This window comes from Gekko japonicus, unplaced genomic scaffold (genome assembly GCF_001447785.1).
Source record: "Gekko japonicus isolate JY-2015 unplaced genomic scaffold, Gekko_japonicus_V1.1 scaffold2840, whole genome shotgun sequence".
Lineage (NCBI taxonomy): Eukaryota > Metazoa > Chordata > Lepidosauria > Squamata > Gekkonidae > Gekko > Gekko japonicus.
Window position 1 is genome coordinate 69,477 of NW_015160311.1, and position 25,563 is coordinate 95,039.

At 42.4% G+C, this 25,563-nt stretch overlaps 1 protein-coding gene across 1 annotated transcript in view; it reads right to left on the reverse strand.

The window, feature by feature from the left end:
* LOC107115033 (sodium/hydrogen exchanger 9) overlaps positions 1 to 25,563 on the reverse strand; it is a gene marked incomplete at both ends in the record, with an annotated part of 121,704 nt that overhangs the window by 49,967 nt on the left and 46,174 nt on the right. Inside the window, 3 exons of the mRNA XM_015416643.1 lie at positions 2,762 to 2,850; positions 13,668 to 13,773; positions 20,534 to 20,672. Coding sequence (XP_015272129.1) covers positions 2,762 to 2,850; positions 13,668 to 13,773; positions 20,534 to 20,672 — 334 coding nt within the window. The remainder of the gene's footprint in view (positions 1 to 2,761; positions 2,851 to 13,667; positions 13,774 to 20,533; positions 20,673 to 25,563) is intronic.

A 25,563-nucleotide genomic window follows, 5' to 3' on the forward strand; every position in this document is an offset into this window, starting at 1 on the left:
GAGGAGGAGGAGATTGGATTTATACCCCGCCCTTCACTTGGAGTCTCAGAGCAGCTTACAAACTCCTTTCCCTTCCCCTCCCCACAACAGACACCCTGTGAGGTGGGTGGGGCTGAGAGAACTCTGACACAAACTGCTCTTTTTCAAGGACAGCTGTGCCAGAGCTTGTGACTGACCCAAGGTCACATCAGCAGGTGCAAGTGGAGGAGTGGGGAATCAAACCCGGTTCTCCCAGATTAGAGTCCGCACACTTAACCACCACACCAAACTGGCTCTCCTGTGGGTAGTTGTAAGCACTAGAGCAAAGGTGTTGAACTCTTTTATTATGAGGGCTGGATCTGACATAACTGTCACTTTGCCAAGCCAGGTCATGTGTGCTATTAAATGTAATGCCAGGTACTGGAGATATAAACTTCATAAAGGACAACAGATAGTAAGCTCTGAGTTGATGTGTCCTCACTGCAAGGCCCTGTGGGCTGGGAGGGGAGAGCAGAGGAAAACCCACTTGGGCAGACTGGAGAGCCAGCACTGCAGTACTGGGCAGACACTCCCATGCTGCCTGGAGGGGGGGAACCCCCTTCCACAGCCTGCTTCCGCCACCAATGCTATGAGCCCCAGGGTAAAATGCAAAGTGGCTGGGTGTTGTGAGGTCCCCCTGCCCTCAAGCCACCATGGAAGGGGACTGGGAAGACAAGCTGAACTAATCCCCCACCTGCAGAAGCGGGGTGGGTGGGCAGCAGCACAGGTCTGAGGCCACATGCACAGTGGGACCTAGGCCAAGCAAAGCCCAATAAGCTGGAGATGCCTGTGCAGCAGCAGCCAACTGTGGCCAAGGACGCCAGGTGATCCATGGTGGGGCGATGCTAGGGGTTCAAGCCAGAGATAGTTGAGAAGCCATGCCATCTCCATGTGGTAGCAGCTGTCCTGGGCCAAAGGCTACAGGATCATCTGATGGGGAAGTGGGCACCATGTGCACAAGGCCATGCATGTGGCAGAGGCCCCAGGCCACCCAATACCCAGTATCACTAGAGATCACCAGCAACACCCCCCCACAAGGTGACAGCCACCTACACCTGAAGGCTGCTAGGCGGTCAAGGGGGGAATGAGGCACAACTGTCGAGTTGTGTGCTCAGTGGCAGGACTAGGCCTGTGGAAGAAACTACCAAGGAATGCCCCCCATTGGCCAAAGCACAGCTTCTGCATGGGGGGTGGTCACAAATACAGTGGTGGAGCTGGCTGCCAGCAAGCCCCAACAGAGGACCATCTGCTTGTCTGCACCCCCCATGTGCAAACGCTGAGCCCCGTGGCCATCTGGGACAGCATCTCCAGAGCTGCAGGCCAAATGGAGAAGTGAGAATGTAGCTGCTGTGGCTCCCAACTGACCAGTGAAGCTGTCCCTGAAGTGAAGGGTTATGCTTGACTGTTGTAGACAAGGTTGTTCTTCCATGCTGAAGCCACAAGTGGAGTGGCTCTGCCCCCGAGCAGCCTCCTGTTCCCTCCCTTGTACCAGTTGCTTGCGGGCTGCATAAAAGCCCTAGATGTGCTGGTTCTGGCCCTCGGGCCTTACGTTTGACACCCCTAAACTACAGTGTTGTGATTATTAACTTGAATTAAAATGTAGTTTTGGGAAAGGTGGTGATGAAAAACTGGATCCCTTGAACACCTGCATGTCTCTCATGTACGTAAGACTGTGGATAGCTTTTGAATTTTACATTAATGAAAAAATAAAGGTTTTGCCTGATAAGTCTGGTAGAAATAATTAGGCTGATCTGAGGAGGAACTAAAGAATAAATTAAAACTACTAATTGGATTGTGTGTTTTTAAAGATTGAAAATGTGATAGGAGGAACATTTTGATGCTACTAGAACAGCAGATGCCAAAGAGGAGAAAGTTCAATAATAATCCCTTGCCAAAGAATCTGGTGTTCTGGCATTAGACAAGAGGTCTGAAAAACACAATTGCCTTTTTTTTTGTCACAGAAACACTTACCTGGCAGAAAAGCAGAAAAACTACTAGGTCAGAATCCAAAGAGCTAAGATACCAGCACCCTTCTAAATCCACTGAAGTCTTAAAATACCCCAGGCACATTAGAAGGGTATAAATCTGTTAAGGACTACACTGCTAGTTTTGTACGTTCAAGGGGGATTTAGAGAGCAATCCTAAAAAAGTCTGCTCAGAATTTTACTCAGGTCTATTCAAACAGGTTTTATTCCCATAAAAGTAGGATACGCTATTTTTAAAAAGAAATATCTTTATATTGTTGGATAGCAAACCACTTTTGAAACTGAGATTTCCAAGTAGTTTGTGATATGGCATTGGGGGGGGGGAGGTATGTGTGTACATCAGTTTCTCAATGTGGGGGGGGGGAATCAGAATTGTTACTGGATATGAGCAAGCCTTTGAACAGCCTTAAATTATCTATTTGGATTACCGCCCCAGTCAATAAAAAGTACAACGGAATATTACTGGCTTTGTGTATTTCCATCATTAAGATTGATGTTGGATGATTATGGCCTTCAAGGAAAACGATGCCCCTTCAAAACTTTTGCTTAGCTGAAGAATTGTTAATGTTTTCCTGGCAAAGTCAGCACCAGTATACTTCTCCCTTAATGAAGACACAAGCCTTACTCTTTGCATTAATGAAATCCCTTCCAGCTATACTGTCAGTATTGCTATACTCTCATTACTTCAGCAGAAGGTACAAAGTAAGCAAGCATGTGGGGGTGGAGGACTGTGGGAGGGGAGAGACTTGGTACTCTACCTGTTTAGTTCTCATTTTGGAGTCTGCTGACAGATTGTTGTATGTATAATGGGCCTGTGTGACTCCACAAAAAAGGACTGCCACTATTCCTGAAATACAAAGAAGAAAAAAACAGAGTCAGCTCCTTCTATTCCCTTTCTAGAGTGTGTTCAAAGGGAGAAGAGGGGGAGGATTAGCCTGACTGAACGCTAATTAAATTGTGTTAAATACTTTTAGAAAGCTGCAAGGAGTGTGTTACAATAGCACCCTTTGAATATGCTAGAATGTAGACTTGATAAAAATAGCCAGAGGTCAGAATGCTTCCCTCTAACACTGCACTGTTACATATTTAGTTCAACATACACATCCATAGATCTCTAGTCTAAAGTAACTCTAAAAACTGTTCAAACTTGTTGCACAATTATTCAGTGAAAAACACATAATAGTGAGATATCACATAACAATCTGGTATTCTATTGTGGATTACTCTTAATTAAGAGTGTATAAAACTGCAGCCCGAAAGATTTATTGCAACCTGAGCTTCCATTGTCAACATGGGATATCAGTTGGTGAAATGTTTGGTAAATGATATTTGGTAAATATCATTAGCCTTGGGATAATTAATGCAAAATATACGTTTGTCGTAGAACTTCCCGGTGTGCCAGTTCAGATTTCAGTAGGGGGCAGCATACAGAGTTTCAGCACATGGGAAACATTCAGTGTCTACCCCCAAACATATTGAAGAGTAAATGGTCAAAAGTTTATTATCTGGAGCAACAATTATCAAATGGGACTTGAAACCCAAATTGAAATCCAACCCTAAGCAGAGTTAAACCTCCTAAGTCCACTGATTGTAGTCCTAAGAAGAGAAGTAAGAGAAGAAGAAGCAGTGCAAGGGTACAATTCAGTCAACTTTTTCACTCCATCTCACCCATGCCTGCTGCTCACAAAGGACCCCATCTCTATTGGGTTTTGTAAACGCAGGTTGCATAATCCACTGTATAACCTTTTTGGGTGCCTAGCCAAAGAGCTATTTGGACCCAAACCTAAATCTTTTGAATTTCAGTATTCAGCCTTCATATGGATTAGACCACACCGAACCATACATACCGATTGGCATCAATTTCTTTTTGAACAGATTTAACAAATGCTTAAGCCTTTCTTTTGAAGACAACATGCCTGTTCATGTCTCTTGTATGTGGGCTATAAACAATGCTAATTTTTATGGGAAGACTTATTACTGAAAATACTAATTCCTTCTGAGAAAATTCTGCTCTTCTTTCAAGGTGCTACCACTTAGGTGGCGTCTATCAAAGAAAAATTATTCCCTAGTTGTTTGCTCATTAAAAGTCAGTGATACCTTCATCATCTGGAAATTAAAATAATAATTCCTTCCTTGGAATTTTCTACTGAGCAGAACACTCATTTACCAAGGAAACAGAAACAAAATTAAATGCAAAAGAAATATTGATTTTATTATTGTTGCAACTTGGTAATTTCCCTCTCTTACATACCTGAGAATTTACAATTAATTTGCTGACACCTCCCCACACCAGTGCTCCCTCTAAGCTATGGAGTCTTGTGAGCAAAAATTCTACTTGGTGAGCTACTGGCATTAAAGTTGTGAGCGATCGATTTGGCCACTGCATAAATTAGTTTGCTCTGGAGCTATCCTTCTGGAGCTAAGACAAAAATATGTGAGCCAGAGGCTAAAAAACTGTGAGCTAGCTCACACTAACTCAGCTTAGAAGGAACACTACTATTATATGCTTTATTTGATCATCATCATTGACACTGTTTAGTTCTCATTTTGGAGTCTGCTGACAGACTTGTAGATATAATGGGCCTGTGTTACTCCACAAAAAACCCACAAACCTGCCACTATTCCTGAAATACAACGAAAAAGGGCAGCAGCATGGATGGAGGATTAAAATTAGTCATGGCACAAAAGTAAAAACTGAAAAATGGCAAGTGGGTACAATAGAAATTGTCTCTCCAAAAGTTATTATAAAAGTATAGACAGGGGGTAAAAACCCCCAAACCTGATAATAAAAAAGATGAAGGTCTTGTGATGCGAGTCTATTTGCAGGTAGCAAAACTCCCACTGCGCTGACTTCTTTGATAATGAATAAGCCTAAAAGAACTGGGATGGGTTTCTTAGCTGTATATGCGATGATGTGCACATATAATGAACACTTCCTTCTAGACACTTGTGTAAGGGAGACTATACAACACTCCGAACACACAGAATGGCAACACTTCTTACATTATAATACTGATGACATTTGAAAGACATAATACAAATAAATCATTACATTTCTTAATGGCCTACTGAGAGCATGCATTAATTTATAAACAAATTCTAAAATAAAAAGAAAGAAGATTCATGTCCTCAAGGGAGTTTTCTGCAGATGGGCAGTGGGGAGTTTTTCTCAGAAAGAAAGCGCCATTTAGGACTAGAATTTTCCAACTGTTTGGTAAATGTAGGTTACATGGCATTCCCTTTCAGGGATCGGTCCACCTTAAAAGTTTTGTAATTTAGCAACTGAAACCAAAAGATATGGGGCACAACTCTACTCTCCGACTACAGTTGGAAGGGCGTGGAAGCTCCATTCATGCACCACAAAGTGACAAGGTGATCTTCCCCAGTCCTCCATTTGGTAACTGTAAGCTTCTAGGCATGCAACACCTGCTATGAGCAGTAATAAGCAATGAGAACACTTTGGCATCTGTGACTCTAATTGCTTGGAGAGGAGCAGTGGCAAGCTGGCAAGCTGACTGGGGGCACGAAGGTTCATTCATCAACCATTCAGTAATGGAAGCCTATGAAGTGGATCTGAAGCCATAATCTAACATATTAAAATTCCATGCAACCTGTTCTAAATACATTGCTATGGCAAAATTTAATGTTAAATGTAGCAATCTTTTTGATTTTAAGTTAACTAGCTTACTTTAATTATTTCACCTGTAAATATTGCCACTGGAAGGGTGTTTGTATCCAATAATAGCCATGTCACTTGGGTTCTTACATTAAGCAATTCCGTTTTTTTAAGTAAAGGGGTGAATAAGTTAGCCCTCATCTTGTTAAATATAGGACACTCTATAATGTATTTATTTGTTAGATTTTTACCCTGCCCTCCCGGCTGAGGCTGGCTCAGGGAGGCTTACATAAAAACAATGTAATATAAAATATAACATCCGTTAATACACAAGAGTTCTTAAAACCATAAATATAATAATATAATAAAGTGCTAGTGCTTAGTTTCCTCATCATACAATCAGTTCCTTTATCTTCTTTGGTTATTCTGGGCGATCAGTTCGGGCAGTAGTTGGAGGATCCAGGGGGTCAGGGCTCTCTTGTTATAGGCTATCAGATGTCAGTAGTGGTGGCAGCTCCAAAGGTCTGGCAGAAGAGCTCCATTTTACAGGCCCTGTGGAACTGCAACAGGTTCCACAGGGCCCTGATCTCCTCTGGGAGCTCATTCCACCAGAGTGGAGCCTCCACCGAGAAAGTCCTGGCCCTAGTTTCTTAAAATAGCTGCATCATCAGCATATAGAAGGATTGGAACTTTGCACTTAGGTGTAGAGGATGACATGCAGCTCTCAGGAGTCAGGTTCTAAGGTCATTGATATATAAATTGAACAACAGGGGTGTAAAGTATACAACACTGCTTAACTCCTTTATCTAGGATAAATACCACCAACAGCTGTCCTGACTCCCTGCATCAATCCCAGGCAGTAGGGTTGCTGTAAAGCTGTTGAATTAGGTAAAGGAGATGTGATTCAATGGCATATTTCTTCAGCTTTCCCCATAACTGGGTCTAGAAACTGTATCAAATGCTGATTTAAGATCCATGAAGGCAGTTGCCAGCATGCCTTCTCCAGAACTCGTATATTTATCTACCAGATACTGCAGAGTATAGCAATGGTCGATGGTACTTGCTTCTTTCCTAAACTAATTTATATAGCTCAGTAAATGACCATACGTGATGAATACCTAAACAAAATGGTCCCATTAATCCGTTTTTATTCCTAAACACCTGATAGATGTAATTGTAACAGTTAAAAGATATATTGAGATATATAAAGTATTTTTGAATATTTTATATTTGAAATTCACATTTTAAATGTTATATTTTATTAAGACTTTTGATCATCCTTGTAATATATAATTTAAATAGTATTACCCCTATTTCCTTATTTTCTTTCTGTGTCCCTATCCTTTTATAAACATATCTCTCCTTATATATAATTGAGTAAGAACATTCTATATGAACATTCTAAAATGCCCGCCTTTAGTGTTAGGCCGGAAGAACTGCCACTCAGAAGACGCTGGCTGGGTTGACTGGCTGCTTTGTGCAGTCCCGCCCAGCGTTTCAAGGTCTTTTTCATATGGAAGCTGATTGGACTTCGCTGCATTCTACACCTCAAACTCACCCCCCTCCCCGCAAGGCAGTTGGAATGTCAGTTGCATATGGAACCTTCAAGGTCTTCTGCATATGGAAGCTGATTGGACTTCACTCCATTCCACACCTCATACTCCCCCCCCCTGCAAGGCAGTTGGAATGTCTGGTGGTGTGTAGGTCCCAGGATCATGTTTTAAAAGCTGCCTGGGGGATTATGGACCATTCACACACTTTCAACCTTAACATACCTCATAGGGGGAGAGGAGAATGATGACAGCTGCTTTCCCTAGGCAGAGGCTGGGGGGGGGGAAGTAAACTTGAAGACAGACAGGCAGATAAATGTTAGGCTGATGGTTGCCTGGAAAGGACATAGGGTTGCCAACTCCAGGTTGGAAACTTCCAGGATAGTTTAGGAATGAAGCCTGCTGAGGGTGGGGTCTGAGGAGGAGGAGGAGGAAGAGAAAGAGGAGGACCTCAGACAGATACAATGCCATACTCCCCACCCTCCAAACAAGCTGTTGCCAGTCTCCAGGTGACAGCTGGAGAGCTCTTAAAGCTCTGGTGCTAATTCAAAGTGCTGCAATTTGTCGACAGAGTAGTGTTTTGGCAAATCTTTAGGAATTGTTTGGTGCATTTACGATGAGGCACCCACCCAGAGCCTCTGGCATTTTCTCACTCTGCTGGCATCAAAACCAATTTAAGGCAAAATAAGAGGCTACTGAGAGGGGAGGAGATAAAGTTGCCAGCTTTAGGTATGGAAAATCCTGGAGATTTGAGGAGTGGAGGCCGGAGAGGGGGACATCAGACAGGTTACAGTGCCATAGACTCCACCCTCCAACCCAGCTATTTGCTCCTGGGGAACTATTGTTGCCAATCTTGGCCCAGCACCCATCAAACCATTCTCTTCAACCCCCTGCTGTGCAGCTGACTTTCCCCTAGGGTTGCCAATCTCCAGGTGGGACCTGGAGATCTCCCACTGCTACAATTGATCTCCAGATGACAGAGATCAGTTTCCCCTGGAGAAAATGGCTGCTTTGGAGGGTAGACCCTATGACATTATACCTGCTGAGTCCTTCCGCCCCCCCAATGCTGCCCTCTACAGAATCCACCCCCCAAAACTCCAGGTATTTCCCTCCTTATAGCTGGCAACCCTACTTTCCCCTCAGTGCCTGTTGGTAGGCAACTAAGTTTGGTCCAGTCACCTACTTTGCCCTTTGGGAGAAAACATATTGGGGCCAATCCTGATAGGGTTGCCAACTCCCGATGGGAAATTCCTGGAGATTTGAGGGATGGAGCCTGAAGAGGGTGAGGTTTGAGGAGGGGTGGGACCTCAGATAGGTACAATGCCATAGACTCCACCCTCCAAACCACTCAGTCCCTCATGGGGAACCATTGTTGCCAATCTCCAGGTGAGGGCTGGAGACCGCTCAAAATTACAATTGCTCTGCAGAAGGGAGGGCGGAAGTCAGCTGAAGTCAAAGGGGCAGATAATGGTAGGTTGATGGTTAGCTGCGAAGGAGATGGGGTTGCCAACTCCAGGCTGGCAAATTCCTGGGGATTTGAGGGGTGGAGCCTGGAGAGGGTGGGGTTTGCGGAGGGGTGGGACCTCAGACAGGTAGAATGCCATAGACTCCACCCTCCAAACCAGCCATTTCGTCCTAGGTAACAATTGTTGCCAATTTCCAGGTGAGGGCTACAGATCACTCAAAATTACAACTGCTCTTCAGGGAGCAGAGATCAGTTCCTCTGGAGAAAACAGTGGACTCTGCCATTATACCCTGCTGAGGTCACCACAGCAAAATGACACTGTTTGCCCAAAGCCAGAGCACTCCCCCAGAGCCTCTTTCTAGATCTCGTTGTATTTATTTCCACAACGGGCTTTACTGCTAGTAAATATATATATGATGGACAATATTGACCTTTGTAGACCAATGGTCTGACTCAGTATAAGGCAGCTTCATGTCTTCACATTACTTTTCTATGGCAGTTAGACTCATGACAAACTAGACTGAGACCCAAGAAGAACAAATCACTGACATCTTGACAAGTCTAATGTAACTCTGTGAACCTGAAGAACCAGAACAGTCCTGTCCTATCCTAGTTCCAGAATGCAGAACTGCTAAATCCAATCTCTTCTCTTCTAAATTTTTGCACTGTTTATCCCCCAACAAGAGCCTTTTCTGCTTTGACTGCTGTAATGTTGACACCAAGATTCCAACCTAGCTAAAGTTAATCATAACTTATTCCAAATGTGAACAATGGCATATCAGTCATTTACAATTAACTTGTTTCAGTGGGACTAAGGCTGTAAACCCTTTGTATACTTTCTTGGGAGTAAATTCCACTGAGTTGATATCCAAGAAGTCATAGCTAACTTTAGTAGGATAGGGGAGCAAACATCTTTAGTTCTTTAGTTCACAGGGGTTTTGTTTCAAACAATAATTGTTTTGGTGAGAGACCAGTTGCTTTTGTACTTGCATATGCAAAGGACAATCTACAAATTAACAGAATATATATATATATACCTATCAAGGCAAAAAATAACTGCAGTCTTTCAAACAGGTGTGCTGTACTGGAAATGGTTGATACGTAAAAGAAAATACAGTCCATGATCTGAGATTGATTTCTTGTGAGTAAAAAGAGAGTCTTCGCACAATAAACCTAAATCAGTACTTCTGGGCAGTTTGCATCAAATCAAAACTGGGGAGAAAATACCTTCAAGAAGTATTTTAATTGGAATGTCCCACACAACTGGATGTCAGAGTGTCGCTCTGAGGCTTTTTGCAATTGCACTGCACCAATAAAAACTAGGAAGCCTGACAGTGTGCAGGCTGACAGGAAGCATCAGAAGACTGGCTGAGTTAAACATCTAGGGCACTCATCCAGGGACCTGACACTTTGCAATGACATCCAAGCACACAGCGATGGCAACCTGTTCTAAAGACAGCTGAGTGTCTTCGGTTGTACTTGCTGGGGTCATTGTCATTACAACAGAACTACTGCAATTTAACAGAGCTCAACTTCACACACTATAACACCAACAAAGATGGAGCCTGAATTTTGTTCTCTGTATCCCAATGTTCCATACAGTGTTGAGTTATAAACAAGATTGCCCTTGATCTCCAAGCAACAAATCCTGTGAGTTCATAATGGAAGAAATATGGAAAGCAGAATCCTCAGCTCCATTGATATATCGGTGGGTGTATTTGTGAATGTGTGTCCATATGCTTGAGTGTTTCTGTGTAAAATGTGATTGTACAGATGCTGGGCACAGGGAAGGCACACAGAGAGCAGACCCCAGGACTGTGCACATGGCGATTCTAGCAGACTCAGTATTTTTACAAAATGGGTCAGCATCTTATGAAATTGAAGTTTTCAGTGGTTAAAAACTGCTGAATTACACATGTTACTTTATGCAAGCAGTTTACAATTACATTGGGATTCATCGGGTTTGATTTGTTGGCTGCCAGGGCACCTAGGAACAAAATAATATTGAAACTAGCTGATTGAACATCTGGTATTACTCCCTTACCCTGGGTGTCCTATAAACAATTTCCAAAGCAGCAACATATTCTACTGTTTTATTTCTGTCTATTCTATCTCCTTGTTATATTTTTATCCTATTCTTCCTCCAAGGAACCCAGGCCGTTGTTCTCCCCTCTTCCATTTTATCCTCACAACAGCCCTGTGATGTAGACTGAGAAAGAATGCCTGCCCCCATCTGCTAATACTGATAGTGTGAATGAGTGGGGGGGGGGGATCAAATGATAGAATTAGAAAGGCTGGGTCTGTTTGGCTTGTGATTTACTTATGATAAACCAATTTCCTTTCAAAAATCTTCAAGCAGATTTCTTCTGTTTATAAGCATCGGTTTAATTTTGTGAAAACGTTTTTTTAAAAAAACCTTCTGATTCAATTTGAACTTGTCCACTTGCTTACATTTGAGCCACAGAAAGCATTTACTGCAGTAAGTATGTAAGTACAGTAACTATGTAAGTATAAAAATAGTTTGTCCACAATACCACACCCCAAAATTAGTGCTATGACCTCAGACAATTTATAATTTAAAAGAACAAGATGAAACACACTCCAAGCTGACTGAAGGGAGAAACGAGAATATGTCACTTGGGGTGTGAAAATATGACATGTGCCAATTATATTCTGGTTGGTTGTACAGCATGTTCCAGCTGCCTAAAAATGGAATTTACCTTTATAGCAGCTGTGCCTCAAGCACTACAGTCAAAGTTGGTGGCATCTATATTTCCACTGCAGCAAACCCCAATTTCCCCATATTTTATAAACAGATTGAGACCAAAATATTATTCCAGCTTTAAGATTAATTTTCTTTAAGAAATTATAGAATCTAACTCTCACTTGGCATCAGATCAGCATTCACACATCTGGAGAATTTTTTTGCATGTCTCATAGGTATCAACATTTGGTTTCTTCTTCATCAATTTCTCCCTTATGAGTTATAAAGATGTTACCCATTGAGTTAATGTAATTTAATCCATCAAAATTACAGGAAAATTTTAATACTCACAGTGGGATCTTCCCATCCCTCTTCACTCCCTTGGAAACAGTTATTGTCGCCTGGTGTAACTGACTGAGAGGGGATTTAAACCACTAGGCCAAGATCCTGTTTCACACAGCAGCCAACCACCTCCCAATGAACAGGGCACAGAAGCCAACACCTTTCCCTGATGCAGCCACCTAGCTCTAGTATTCAGAAGTTCTCTTTTTCTGTATCTGGAAGGACCCTTTACTCATCATGGCTTCATGGCTAGAACCTATTGATGGACTTATCCTCCATGAATCTGTCCCCCCCCCTTTTAAAACTTTCTATACTTGAGGCCATCATTACATACACTGGCTGTGAAGAAATATTTCATTTGTCTGACCTGAACCTACTGCCTAACAACTTCACTGGACGTTCCTGAGTTCTAGTATTATAGGAGAGGAGGAAAAGTTCTCCACATCCACTTTCTCCATCCTGTGCACTAGTATTCAGAAGTTTACTGCCTCTGAATGTGGAGGTTTCCTTTGGTCAGCATGGCTGTTCGCCACTGATGGATTTATCCTCCATGAGCCTGGAGCCATCTATGCTTCTGGGAGTGAATCCCACAGTTTAATTAACTCAGCTGGTTTACCACATCCAACATCTTGAATAAGGTCAGAGTCAGAGAGTAGTCTAGAAGCAGTTCCCTATTGAGTGACACAGGATGGAGCAGCATGTAAATCCTTAAAAGAAGTAAACATTGTTGTCCTTGTCTTCTACCGCTTCAGCACCATTTTTGCTACATTCCCCATGCCAAGCAAGAACCACCTAGAGCAATCATAAGGATTGCTGTGTAGCAAATCAAAATTTGGCTATGGAATGATGGCACTGAAGGCAAACAAAGCCAATGTACAGCTGGAGTTTGTTTGCTCCCAGTGATATAATCACATAGTCAAAGCTTATGCAGCATGATGACTGAATGGGACGAGCACTCCCCTCCCCACATGCACTGCAGTGACTGAAAATTGCCTTGAATTACCTAACCATTTGGAGGACATTATGTGTAATGTACAACTGTCTCATTCCAAGATATTTCCAGTAATCTGGGTGCCTTGGACTATCCCTTGTATTAATTTCAGAGTACATTAGTGAGTACCAGCCTGGGTACCAAAATTCAAAACTCCTCATGAAGTAGTCTAGCAATGTCAGTTCCCCTCTCAGTCAGTGAATGAGCTGGGCATATATATTTCACTGTTGGGGAAAACTAATAAACAAGCTGGTCTCTGAGGTACTCTTGTTCCTTCCCTGGACTGACATGATTTCACAATTCTCCAGTCATTCATAGCAGAGGCAGCCTAGGACATTAATATTAACAGCAATTGTAGTGTCATATGGATAAATCATTTCTTTTGTGACATTTAGAATGCTGTAAAACAACGAACTGTCAATGTCATCTACTCTGAGTCTTAGACAATGGGTACAAAAGAAACATGAATAAATGTTCATGTAGGGATAACAGGCAGACATAATTGGGAAGGCAGTCAGTATTTGTTGATTATCTACTGAACCTCTACTATTGCTGATGGTTTACAAAATAGATTGCTTTAAACATTCAAAAATAAGCAAAACCCATAGAAGCTGTACAGAAGAAACTCATTATTGTCTCTCTAGTGTGTGCTTCAGGATGGGTATATCCACCACCCACACATTTTTTTTTGTCATGAAAATAGAAACAGTGAGCTGCTGGAAGCTTTATGTAACCTCATTCTCAAAAGAAATGTTTCGTTTTTCACCTCTGGAGTCATACGCTCCAACTGAGTGGGCTGTTCCGGGTGCAGAGCTCTGATGCACAAGAGGAGCTCCTTCTCCTGAAATGGCTTCCTCATTTATCTTAACAGGAGGCTATAACCTGGGGAAAACAAATCAGGCTTTGTGTGCTCCTGACACCATCCTCCTCTCTGGATCAGAACGAAGACATGAAGTTCTAGAATCACTGCCAGTTCAGGGAGGTGAGAACCCTTACCTGTGAGACCAGCAGCTTCTGCAGACAAGAAGGCACTCCAAGACAAAAGGAAAAAGAGACCTGTTTCCAACATAGGAAATTCGCACAGCTTGGTAAACTTGGTCAAGTACGAAAATGGTGCTAAGGAAAAGGAGGAACAATGACTGACAGATTTTAAAAATTGATTCAGTGACAACATTGAAATAAATACAACTATGAGAAAAAGATTATGGTCACAGATCAAACACAATGGACTCTTAGATAATTTCGACAAAGTATAAATAAAAAGAGACATGAAATTTTTCATCCAATAGTCCAACACATGGCATATCATAAAACTGGTCTAGACCAACTCATATGACTACTTTTAGGCAGGGAAGCGCAGGGAAATAGGAAGGGACTATGTCATGGGCTCCTTCCATCTAGGCAACATCTGATGTGAACAGAATAGCATGGGAGGGTCACACACACTCTGTGACAGGTCCCACACCACTAGGATTACATCAGAAGGAAGCCAGTCACCTGTATTGCCTGATTAAGAGGTGAGAAAACTTTAGAGTACTGTTCATATGTTACATTAAACACATGTACAATTGATGTACAGTGTACATGTGATTGTTCTCTGTATGTGCGATAAGTAATTCTCATGTTATAGTCAACCCATGTTCAGCTGAACATGTGATACAAACCCTACATTTATCCAGATTCTGGTCCATGGTTTCATTTGTAAAGCAAATGCACGTTGGCTCTTTCTCACAAACATATGTACTAATGTACAGGCAGGATACACGTGTATTTACCATAACAGGTTACCAGGGCTTAGACCACTCCTTTACTTCTCTTCAAGACTTGACAAGATGGCAGAGGTCATTTCGGGGGGATCGCGGGGGATCGCAGTTCCCCGCCCCCTGCTTCCGGCCGCCCCGCTTCCGGCCCTCATTCAGCCAGGAAGAGGCAGGAGAAGAGGGAGGGTAAGTTGCTTCCTCCCTGCCTCTCCCCACCCCTGCCTGCCTGGGGCCAGGGAGGGCCTTCGCGGGGCTTCCTTGCACTCCCGCCGGCCTTGCAGGTCCACCACCGGGCCCCTCATGGGGCTTGGCAGTGGAGCTGCAAGGCCGGCGGCGGCGGCCGGGACCGTTGGGGGCAGAGTGTGTGGCCTTATGACACACTTCCGGTGATGTCAGGGGGTGTGGCCTTATGACACACTTCCAGTGATGTCAGGGGGTGTGGCATATGCTAATGAGTTATGCTAATGAGTTCCCCTAGCTCTTTTTCTACGAAATGACCCCTGCAAGATGTTATTGATGGCCAGCTTACAACATGGTTACATGCACATTGTGGTAAATTATTTAACGGTCATCTGTGTTAAGGTAGACAATTCAGAGACACTGTTTTAACCTGTGAATAATTTCGGACAAGTTTACAATGCTGGTGTTATATAAGCAAACTACAATTAACTGTGGATTGCAGGAGCATCTAATTTAAAGAACAGCAACTGTGCTTACAACCATTCATGTTCTGAGCAAAATGAGCAAATTTAACTTCACATTTATTTATTTATTTATTTATTTTATTCAGTTTATACAGTTAAAACTCATCATAAACAAACATAACATAAAATAACACCGCCTTCGGTTAAAATGCTCCTAAAACGCTGGGACATGGTCTAATAAAAGCAACAGCAAAGATTAAATCCAAAATCCTACTTAGGTAATGGTATATTCATGACAGTGGGCACAGGCTGAAGATGGAAAGTGGTGAAACCAGGGCACAGGGACACTCCTTGGTGTATAATGTGGCTCCCTAAACAAAAGCCTGGTGGAAGAGCTCTGTCTTACAGGCCCTGCAGAACTGTAAAAGTTTCTGCAGGGACCTGATCTCTTCTGGGAGCTCATTCCACCAGAATGGAGCCGCCACCGAGAAGGCCCTGGCCCTGGTTATAGCCAGCCTGGTGTCCTTGGGGCCTGGGGGGGGGCTAACCGATTTTCGGTCCCTGAACTCAGTGTTCTCTGGGGAACATGTGGGGAAAGGTGGTCCTTAGGTATGCCAGACCCTGACCACATAGGGCTTTAAAGGTTAAAACCAGCACCTTGAATTGAATCTGGTATGCTTTCAGCAGCCAGTGCAATGCTTTCAGTACAGGCTGGATGTGCTTCCGCATGGGGAGACCCATCAACAGCTGGGCCACAGCATTTTGCACTAGCTGCAGCTTTCGAATTTGGGACAAGGGCAGCCCCATGTAGAGAGCATTACAGTAGTCCAACCTCAAGGTGACAATCACATGGATCACTGTTGCCAAATTGTTGAGGCATCCAAGAGCACTCTCAAGCTCCTAACCTCTGGCACTGGCACCAACTGTGCCCCATCGAAGGTTGGGAGAGGGATCCCTAGCCCCGGACTGCCCCGACTCAGTAACAGGACCTCCATCTTCATTGGATTTAATTTCAATTGACTCAGTCTAAGCCAACCAGCCACGGCTTGTAATGCCCGGACCAGAACTTCTGGCATACAGCTAGACTGGTCACCCAACAACAGATAGAACTGGTGTTGCCCTGCAAGAGCCTTTCGCAGCATTTATAATGCTATGGACTATGTCTGTAAACTGAACTGTGTAATAAATGTGCCAGGGACTGAACTGTGCAGTAGCCCGATGATGGTGCCAGCTTCCTAGACTGTAGACACGTGCCCAGCTGAGGGAAGCCTCACCAGGAAGCAGTGTGCCAGCCAGACATGGACCCACAATGCTCCTCACCCCTGCACCCATGCAGGAAACAAATCAACCTCCCTGATGCCAGAAATACACAGCAGCCAGCAAGCAGAAGCCATGCTTTACACCAGAAGCCTGAGTGTTCCTGTAAACACATGTGAAATATCATTGTAAGAATATAAGGTGAAATTTGGAAAACAAATATTGAGATTTAAACAGGTAATTTGATGAGGTAATGAAATCCCCTATTATTTAGATACTGACATAAATGCTTCTGTATGTATCAAACTACATGGTTTAGATTTTGAAATGGATTGAAGAATATAATAGATAGTTAGATATATAACCTTTCATGGAATACAAAAACCTGTATTTAAAAATATGCAAAAGGTTTTTGTAAGAACACAAGGTAGAACATGAAAAACAAATATGGTATGAATTATTCAAGTATCCAGCCCCATCACTTCTTGGCAAATAGAAGGGGAAGTTGTGGAAGCAGTGACAGACTTCACGTTCCTGGGATCCAAGATCACTGCAGAGTGACTGCCACCATTAAATTAAAAGATGCCTGCTCCTTGGGAGGAAAGTGATGGCGAACCTAAACAGCATGATAAAAAGTCCACCAACAAAAGTCCGTAAGGTCAAAGCAATGGTATGGCTGTGAGAGTTGGAATATAAGGCAGGCTGAGTGCCGAAGAATAGATTCTTTTGAATTATGGTGCTGGAGAAGACTCTTGAGAGTCCCTTGGACTCCAAGGAGATCAAATCAGTCAATCCTAAAAGAAATCAACCCTAACTGTTCCCTGGAAGGCCAGATACTGAAGCTGAAGCTCAAATACTTTGGCCCCCAAATGAGAAAGGAGCACTCACTGGAGAAGACCCTGATGCTGGGAAAGATTGAAGGTCAAAGAAGACGGGGACGGCAAAGGATGAGATGGTTAGACAGTGTTATCGGTGCAATGATCATGAAATTAAGCAAACTCCAGAGCATGAGAGAAGACAGGAGGGCCTGGCGTGATGTGATCCATGGGATCGCGAAGAGTCGGACTCGACTATGTGACTGAACAACAACATTCAAGTATGTAAATTGATGATGTAACTGAACCTCCCACATATATGTATCTATGTATTTTGTCTGTGTGATGTCTGTCTTTATAAAAAATAAAATCTTTTATATAAAAAAGATGATGATGCAGATCACCGGATTGTTGGCTAGCCAAGCACCTGAAACGACTACTTTTTCTTTTCCTTTGTCCACTCTTAGAGGTGTCATTGTTAGCGAACATTAAATCAATTGCCCAACACTTAATTCCATTATTTTGACCTCATTAAGGAACTGGCAGCTTCCAGCACCTTCCTGGGGACCATGTGACTTGGTGGCACATGCCCAAAGCAACTTCTAGGGTATATAAGAAGAGCATCTGCCCATTGTTCTCTCTCTTGCCTTCTACTCACCTGACCCCACCCTAACTTGCTGACTCTAGTCCTAGTGCTGTCTAGAGTCTACCACGTGTGCTGCTGGCTAACACATGACCCCTCCCCTAGTATTTTCCCCATTTTTTGCTGCAGAATCAACTTGCTGCATCTGACTGGTAAAGTATCATCTCTCATTGATATTTTCCTGCTAATGCAACATTCTCTGTACCTTTCTATCTAAATTCCTAGCTCTGTATCGTTTGAGTGTATGATTGTTTTATTATATGTGTGAGAGAAATTATTCAGTAAAGAAAACCATTTTATTTAAGCTCTAGTCTCCGTCTATTTCTGGGGATCTGGATAAATTGGACTCTGGTATACACAGGTTATTATTGTCTTTTAATATTCTAATTCCCTACTCTTTATTAAGAAATAAGGCAATTTGGCTAACACTGGGTGTCATCTGCATAGTGGTGACACCCAAGCCCATACCTTTCTAACACTAGTTCAGTCCACATGATGTCTAATTCTGTTTCTACTTCTCTTTTCAATGTTTTCAGGCCACAGAAATGCACCTGTGACAAAGTCAAAAGGCAAAGACAATTAATTCCAAATTAGCCCAGGATTACACTACTTCAGGATAAGGTTTACTGGGATCTAGGAAAAAGATCAGATTAATGCATTCAAGCTGAACAATTGTTTCATTTCCTAATATTTTGTGCAAGGTGATATACCTCCAACTCCTGTGGGAATCTTAGACTGTCTTTCTTGACTTAGTTTTCCCTATCCAATGAGTTGACCAAGACCTCTTGTGTCCCTGTTTCCTCTGGTCCTGAGAGTACTTCTCCATTGGTCTTACTTGCCTCTCCATCCGTCTGATTCTTAAAGACAGCCCTCTGCCCCCTGGCAATGAATGCATTTAGGGCCAAGCACCTAGCCTCATACTCCTCTGGTCTTAGGATGTTTGCTGGGAATATGTCTGCTGTCTGCCTCTGTAGCTAGGATGCTGCTCCTGCCTAATCTTTTCATCCACTTCCATCAGTATGCATGGAAATGGGCAGTAGAAGCTTTTCATACCAATGGAGGTAAATATCATCTTATTAACCTACTATTACGAGGACAGGACATTTTTCTCCAGGCCTTTTGGCAAAACTGTCCATCAGTGTGAGCCCAGTTCTTGCATCCCATAACCTCGGAGTGGTGGTGGGCACCTCCTGACCCTCCATACTATTGTGAAGAACTCAAAATTGATGGACTGATAGACTATAGAGCTTCAACTCCATGTTCTGTTTTTGGCTTTAACAAATTAAGTCTACCATGTAGACATTAACCATACCTTGCTTTGCTGCTGTAATTCTGGTTGGCAAACTATTTCTCTTTTTGGATTTTGGTACAGCCTGGTAGTTGATACTGATGTACAACAAATAGTTGTTCAATAGATTATTCATATTACGTTGTCTTTAAAATGTGGAAAGGTAGTCATATCCTGAAACCAATTTTGCCTGGCCTGAGAATATGTTAGGAAGACTGAGGAGAAACTTTCTTTGAATTTGGCTGTGCTGATTAATTGGAGGAGGGAAGGCTCTGCTGCTTTTGTGCTTCCTTTTCCATAATTTCTACTTAAATAATTATTTAAAGAGGTCTCTGGCTTGTTATTCCAAAGGAAACTCATCCTGCAAAGATTGACCTAAATTTCCCACCACTCAGAGAAGACAGAGTACAAAGCAATATCAGATTTTTGCAAATACCATTCAAATTTTTACACTACATGAATATATAACTTCCTACCTCAGTGTTCATGTGCATATCAGCATATCTTTTAAAAACAAATGCCTCACCTTTCTACCATGCACCCGGGGGGGCTATAAAATTAACACATTATCAACCCATTAAAACATAAATATTGAGCAACAATTTAGCCTAAAAATACAAAATAATCATTTAAAAAGAGCCAAATTAGCAGCATGATCAACAGTTAAGAAGATGACTTGCTGATACAAAAATGTTTTCACTTGCCTTCTGAAAGCCAAGACAGGTTTGCACCAGGAAATTACTATGGGGAAAAAACATTCATGTGTGCTTGTGATGAGAAACCCTGGGGACAATGCTCATCTATTGATTCTGTTGTGTTTGACAGCCAGATGCAATGCTGCTTTGGCCTACTAGCCAAGTGCTCTGACAAATGTAGGCAACTCCCTTGGCTTTCAACATTCAAAAGACTGTCAATCTGCCAATACTTATGGAGACACTGAATAAATAAGAGTTTGATTGCTTGTGCGACAGTGTGCTCATTATGCTGTACACAATTCCTCATCCTTCCTGTCATCATTCCATACATGCAATAGAATAAGTCATATTCAATCAGCTCTGGAAACAAACTCATGGTATACATTTTTACCAAACACATCAAGAACTATCTCCCTAGACAGTGGAAGGGAGGTAGAGGAGGAAGGGGGAAGATAGATCATAGAAGGATTTATTCTTGGAAGCTCTGTGGACTGTACCTTTCACTGTTCCGACCACTGGTTGCTATATGAATACAATGGACCAGTTCAGCTGCCATTCAGTCATGTGAGCCAATGCAAAGTCAAAACAAAGCACGAAGAAAATGATCATGTTCAGTTGTATTGCAAAAATTCTAATTTAGGAAGTTTTGTTTAAAATGTAACACACACACAAAATACAGTTATACTCCCCCTCCCCCCGCAGTGCCTGATCTTCCAAAGTTCTGCATCTGGGATGTTTGACAGCAACCAGCAAAGGATATTAAAGCAGTGACAATGGCGTAGGCAGACCCCATAGCGAATGATCCAGCAAAGATCCCGAGAAAATTCCCCACTGACTGGAAGAAGGCAGCAGCATCAAAAGTATTGGGGTTCTCCTTGGGGCTGTAAATTGATATTGAGCTGAAAAGAAGACAAAAGAGGGAAGAGGGACAATGAATTCAGTCACATGGCACAGAGAGCAAAATAAAGAGCTTAAGAATGTACTTTAGTAAGAACTTGCAATTGCTCCTCAGGGCTCCTAGCAGATTGGAAAGTCATGGGAAAGATGAAATAAAGATTTTTTTTAAAGGCAGTATCATTGGCTGCTGTCATTTCCTGCCAGTCAGTAAACATTTTTCGCACTCCAAGTGTCATAAAGAGCATTATTTCCAAGCCAACTAGACATTAAAACATGGTAGATAAGTAAGGAATCTGCAGGCAAGATAGATAATGCTGAATTATTTATTGGCCATATGTCTTCAGAACAGTTATTCATTCACAAATATTCCTGATAAAAGGCCACTTTTATGGCTTACCCGCAAATGGGCAATACAAATCATGATATATACAAAATTTTAGGCAGTGATCTTGTCATAAACCATAATAGTTGCTCCATTCACTAGCTTTACCCTTCAGAAACAGAATTGTGAGTGTGTCAACAGCCATACAATATGAAGCCCCAGGGAAACACAAACCATACATTTTCTTGCAGAAAAGAAAACTGTTGCCTCTGCCAGAGGTCCTCTTTTATATCCAAGTCTTTGGCTGTTGACATCAAGATTATATTCTTATGGGAAATTAATGCTATTCCACAGTGGGAACATCATCTACTTAAAACATTTTTGAGGGCATCAAACTTTGTGCTCACCAGCAGAGGCTTGATACCCAGAATGCTAATCATACCGCCAAGTCGGTGGGCTCTTCTTTTTTGTTATAATGTTCACAGATACACAGTCGCCTCAAGCTTCATAAATACTAATTTAAAAACATTTTAGATTTCTATAGCCTTCTTATTGTCAGCACTTGAAATCTTTTATACAGGCTGTCAAAGAGTGTTTGGCACAGGATTCTAAAAAGCAGTTGCATTGGTAGAAAATGTCTGGTATCTTAAACATTAAAAATTTATATATATTTTAAACTTATGTTAATATTTCATGCTTATGAATATTAAGAACGTGTGTACTATGTGTAGCAAGTAGCCAAAAAAGATACAGCATTGATTTAAGAGTGTGCCCTAAAAAGCCAGACTTATTTAGACATATTAGGGAGCAATCCTAAGCAAGTCTACTCAGAAGTAAGTCCCATTACATTCAGTGGGGATTACTCCTAGAAAAGTTAGGACCGCAGCCATTAAACACTGCAACTGGGTTCTTTGATCTGAAGGTCAGATCAAGGCTAGCAGCTGCACCCAGGAGGGGACTGGGTCATGGGTCATGGTGGATGCCATCATTCTGAAGGTGTGACATCATTTCCAAGGCAAATTTATTTTATTTATTTATTTTTATTTATTTATTGTCAGATTTATACCCCGCCCTCCCTGCAAAGCAGGCTCAGGGTGGCTTTCAATGACATAAATACATGATAAAAACATACATCATACAAATTAAAACATAACAGTTAAAATAGATACATTACAAAGTGCTGGCGGCCGTTAAAATTCAATCAGAAGGAATGCTTTCAGATGGGTTTCCAGCTCCCAGCATAAAGTGCTTAATGTTATTCTGCTTGTCACTCTTATGGCAGCTGCTCAATGATGACTTTGTGGGCCGTGCACTACGGCAATGGACCCTAATTATATGCCTGGCGGAAGAGCTCTGTCTTGCAGGCCCTGTGGAACTGCAAAAGCTCCTGCAGGGCCCTGATCTCCTCCGGGAGCTCGTTCCACCAGGTAGGGGCTGCCACCGAAAAGAACCCGGCCCTGGTAGCAGCTAGCCTCGGGCCAGGGAGGGTCAACCGATTTTGAGACCCAGACATCTGGAACTGATGTCATGCCATGGTGCAACATGTTAGGATTCATTGGAAACTCTATGGTTTTATCATAGGATTTCCTGTTTATCCTGAGTGTCACACCAATAGTGTGACATCACTTCTGTGTTCACCCTGGAAATGACTTAATTGCATCAATGCAATGGAATTTTTTTTTTGTTATCTTCCCTGCCGCCATACTGAGTGGCAGCAGTGGTCAAGGACTGCTGCCAGGAGGTCTCCTTCCATACCAAGAGACCTGGCAGCTCTATTGATTTGGCCAAATGTAAATGATGATAAAGCTGAATATAAACATTACCATTGCAATACAGTTGCTGCTTCCCTGAGGTCAGTTCCCACACTGCAGGATAACAACTGAAATTCCATATTATTCAGCTCATGTAAGTTCTTTCCTCCTCAGTCATGCTGAGGGCAATACTAGTGTAGAAAACACCCACATAATCCAAGTGATTTATGTCATGTGGAACATCAAGCATTACTGGTGAGGGAGGGAGAGGACCACAGGCAGAAGAGTCATGCTGAGGAGGTAATATGCAAATAAGGCCCAAGATGTTAATAATAGATTTTTGATAATAGATTTCATTTTAATAATTTTCACTACATTGTCATTTGACTGACATAGTAACATACCGTATTTAAGGCCAGATTTCAAAACAACAGATGGCAAATACCAAAAGGAGACATGGCAGTCTCCTATGCCACTGGAAATCTGCTTAATATATAGATGGCCCTGGATGAATGGAGAGTTTCCACATTGGTGTGAGTAGCTGATGGAAAGACATAATATGAGCAGAAACTTTTTGCCCCCTCAAGGCCATCCATATGGTAAACCAATTTAAAATGTTACAGTTCTTGTAACACAAACTTTTTGTAACAGCCTCCATGTAAAGGCTATATAATTTTTATCAACCATAAAAATACTTTTTATATATATATAGCTATTAGCAGATTGCCTAGAGTACTGATTGATACTGTAAATTTACATAGCCATAGGGGAGAAAAAACCCCAGAATACATGCTGCACAAAGATGTTGTCTGTGTTCTAAGAGCTCCTCTTTCTCTTCATTCCAAGGAGCACAGGAGCCACGGCACAGTGGCTGCTGCCCTCGCTGCTCAGTAACGTTGACAGTCTAAAATCACAAGGGAGAAGCTCGTCTTCCCAGACCCACATCTAGGGATGAGCATGAACTGGAAAAATTCAGTTCAGTTTGGTTCCTGGTTTGTGACATGTCTAGTTCATGAACCACAAACCGTCATAAACTTTTAGCTATCTCTATGGATGGGCATGAACCAGAAAAATTCAGTTCAGTTTGGTTCCTGATTTGTGACATGCCTGGTTCATGAACCACAAACTGTCATAAACTTTTAGCCATCTCATGAACTGGTCTGGTTCATGAGGCAGTATAATGCACCCTGGCATGCTAGAAACACCAAACTCACAGGGGATCTCCAGCTGACTCTCCTCTACCTTCCCTCCAGGTTTGGTGAGGGTTGGATTTACAAGGTCCAAGTTATGGCCCCACAAAAAAGGTGCCCCCAGAAAAGTGCTCTCCTGGGGGCACCTCCTTGGAAGGGGGCTGTAACTCAGACCTTGTAAACCAATCCTCACCAAACTTGGAGGACAGGTAGAGGAGAGTCAGCTGCAGACTCCCCAGTGAGTTTGGTTTCTCTAGCTTGCACAGGATCCATTCGATACACTCCTGAATCTGCATCTGGTGGTCATTTTGACAGGCACAGGTTCAGGAGATTCAGAAGTGTATAGAATGGATCCTGTGCAAGCTAGAGACATCAAAGTCACAGGGGACCTCCCCCAGATGCTCCTCTACAAGTTATTGTTTTGAAGTTTTGTAAACTTTTTAATTGAGTGGAGTCAGACTGTCTGGAAATGTATCCACTCATGAACCAGCACTACCCCCACTAATAGCTTGAATGTTCATGGAAAGTTGAACTGTCATAAACTTAACTTCACGAACTGGTCAAAATTCATTAGGAATGTTAGTTTGTGAGCTGGTTCATGCCCATCCCTACTCACATCTTCTCTCATAGGTACTGGAGCAGTAGGGTGCCTCCACATCACCATGGACCTTTGGTGTTACTGAATGGCATGGAAAGCAGTTATAGTTTAGAAGCTTCATGCCACCACTAGAGATAATGTTGGAAGGACTCATAGGACCACAAAAGATGAGATGCTGGGAGATCCATGGTAAGACCTTCCCCGTGTTTTTAAGACTGATAGCTGTTACATGAGCCACAGATTTGAATTAAAGCTTCAGTGTAGCCACAGAAGGGTTTAATCCTTCCACCCAGTCAAATCCAACTAGATGATTTTTTTGCTCTTCCACTTCCATGATCCCCAACTTTATCCTTAGACAGAAGAAAAGACAGGCACTGTGATCCCCAGCCCTACCACCTAACACAACCTCTCTCAGACTCAGAGATGCATGTAGGTTAGGGAGTTACATTTTCATTACCATCTTGTTTTTATTTGTTTTATGAGAGCCATGACCCCTTTATACAAGAAGTCCTCACTTTCTTTCCCAGAGACACCACCAAACAGGGCAAACCAGTTCCCCTTTCAACTCCCCTCTTTTATATAAGAAATTCTAGATGCCTCCCACTCGGCCAGGAGCACACTTGCTGCCTGGTCACTAAATTCTATAGTGAAGAACCTGCAGTAGAGTGATTTTGGAGAGCAAATGCAATATGATTCCAGATTTTTACATGGTCCCCTTTTCTGGGACCTGGTCACAACCATTTGCTGTCATTAGCATTTCCCATGGTTATTCAATGAGTTGGCACCTACTTCTTCAACATATACTAAATGACAGGGTGACTTTGTTCAGCCTCTATGGATCAAAGCAGCGGGAAGAAAATAAAATATCAAACTGGTAAAGTAGTCAGAACGTTGTGGTATAATATGTTTTGCAAGTGCAAGATTTAAATACTCAGCAGAACATTTTTTTTGCATCTATGTAATTGTTGTTAAACTGTGTAATTTTCTTTGATGCTGCTACAAAAGTAACAGAAATGCAAATGAGGAGATATC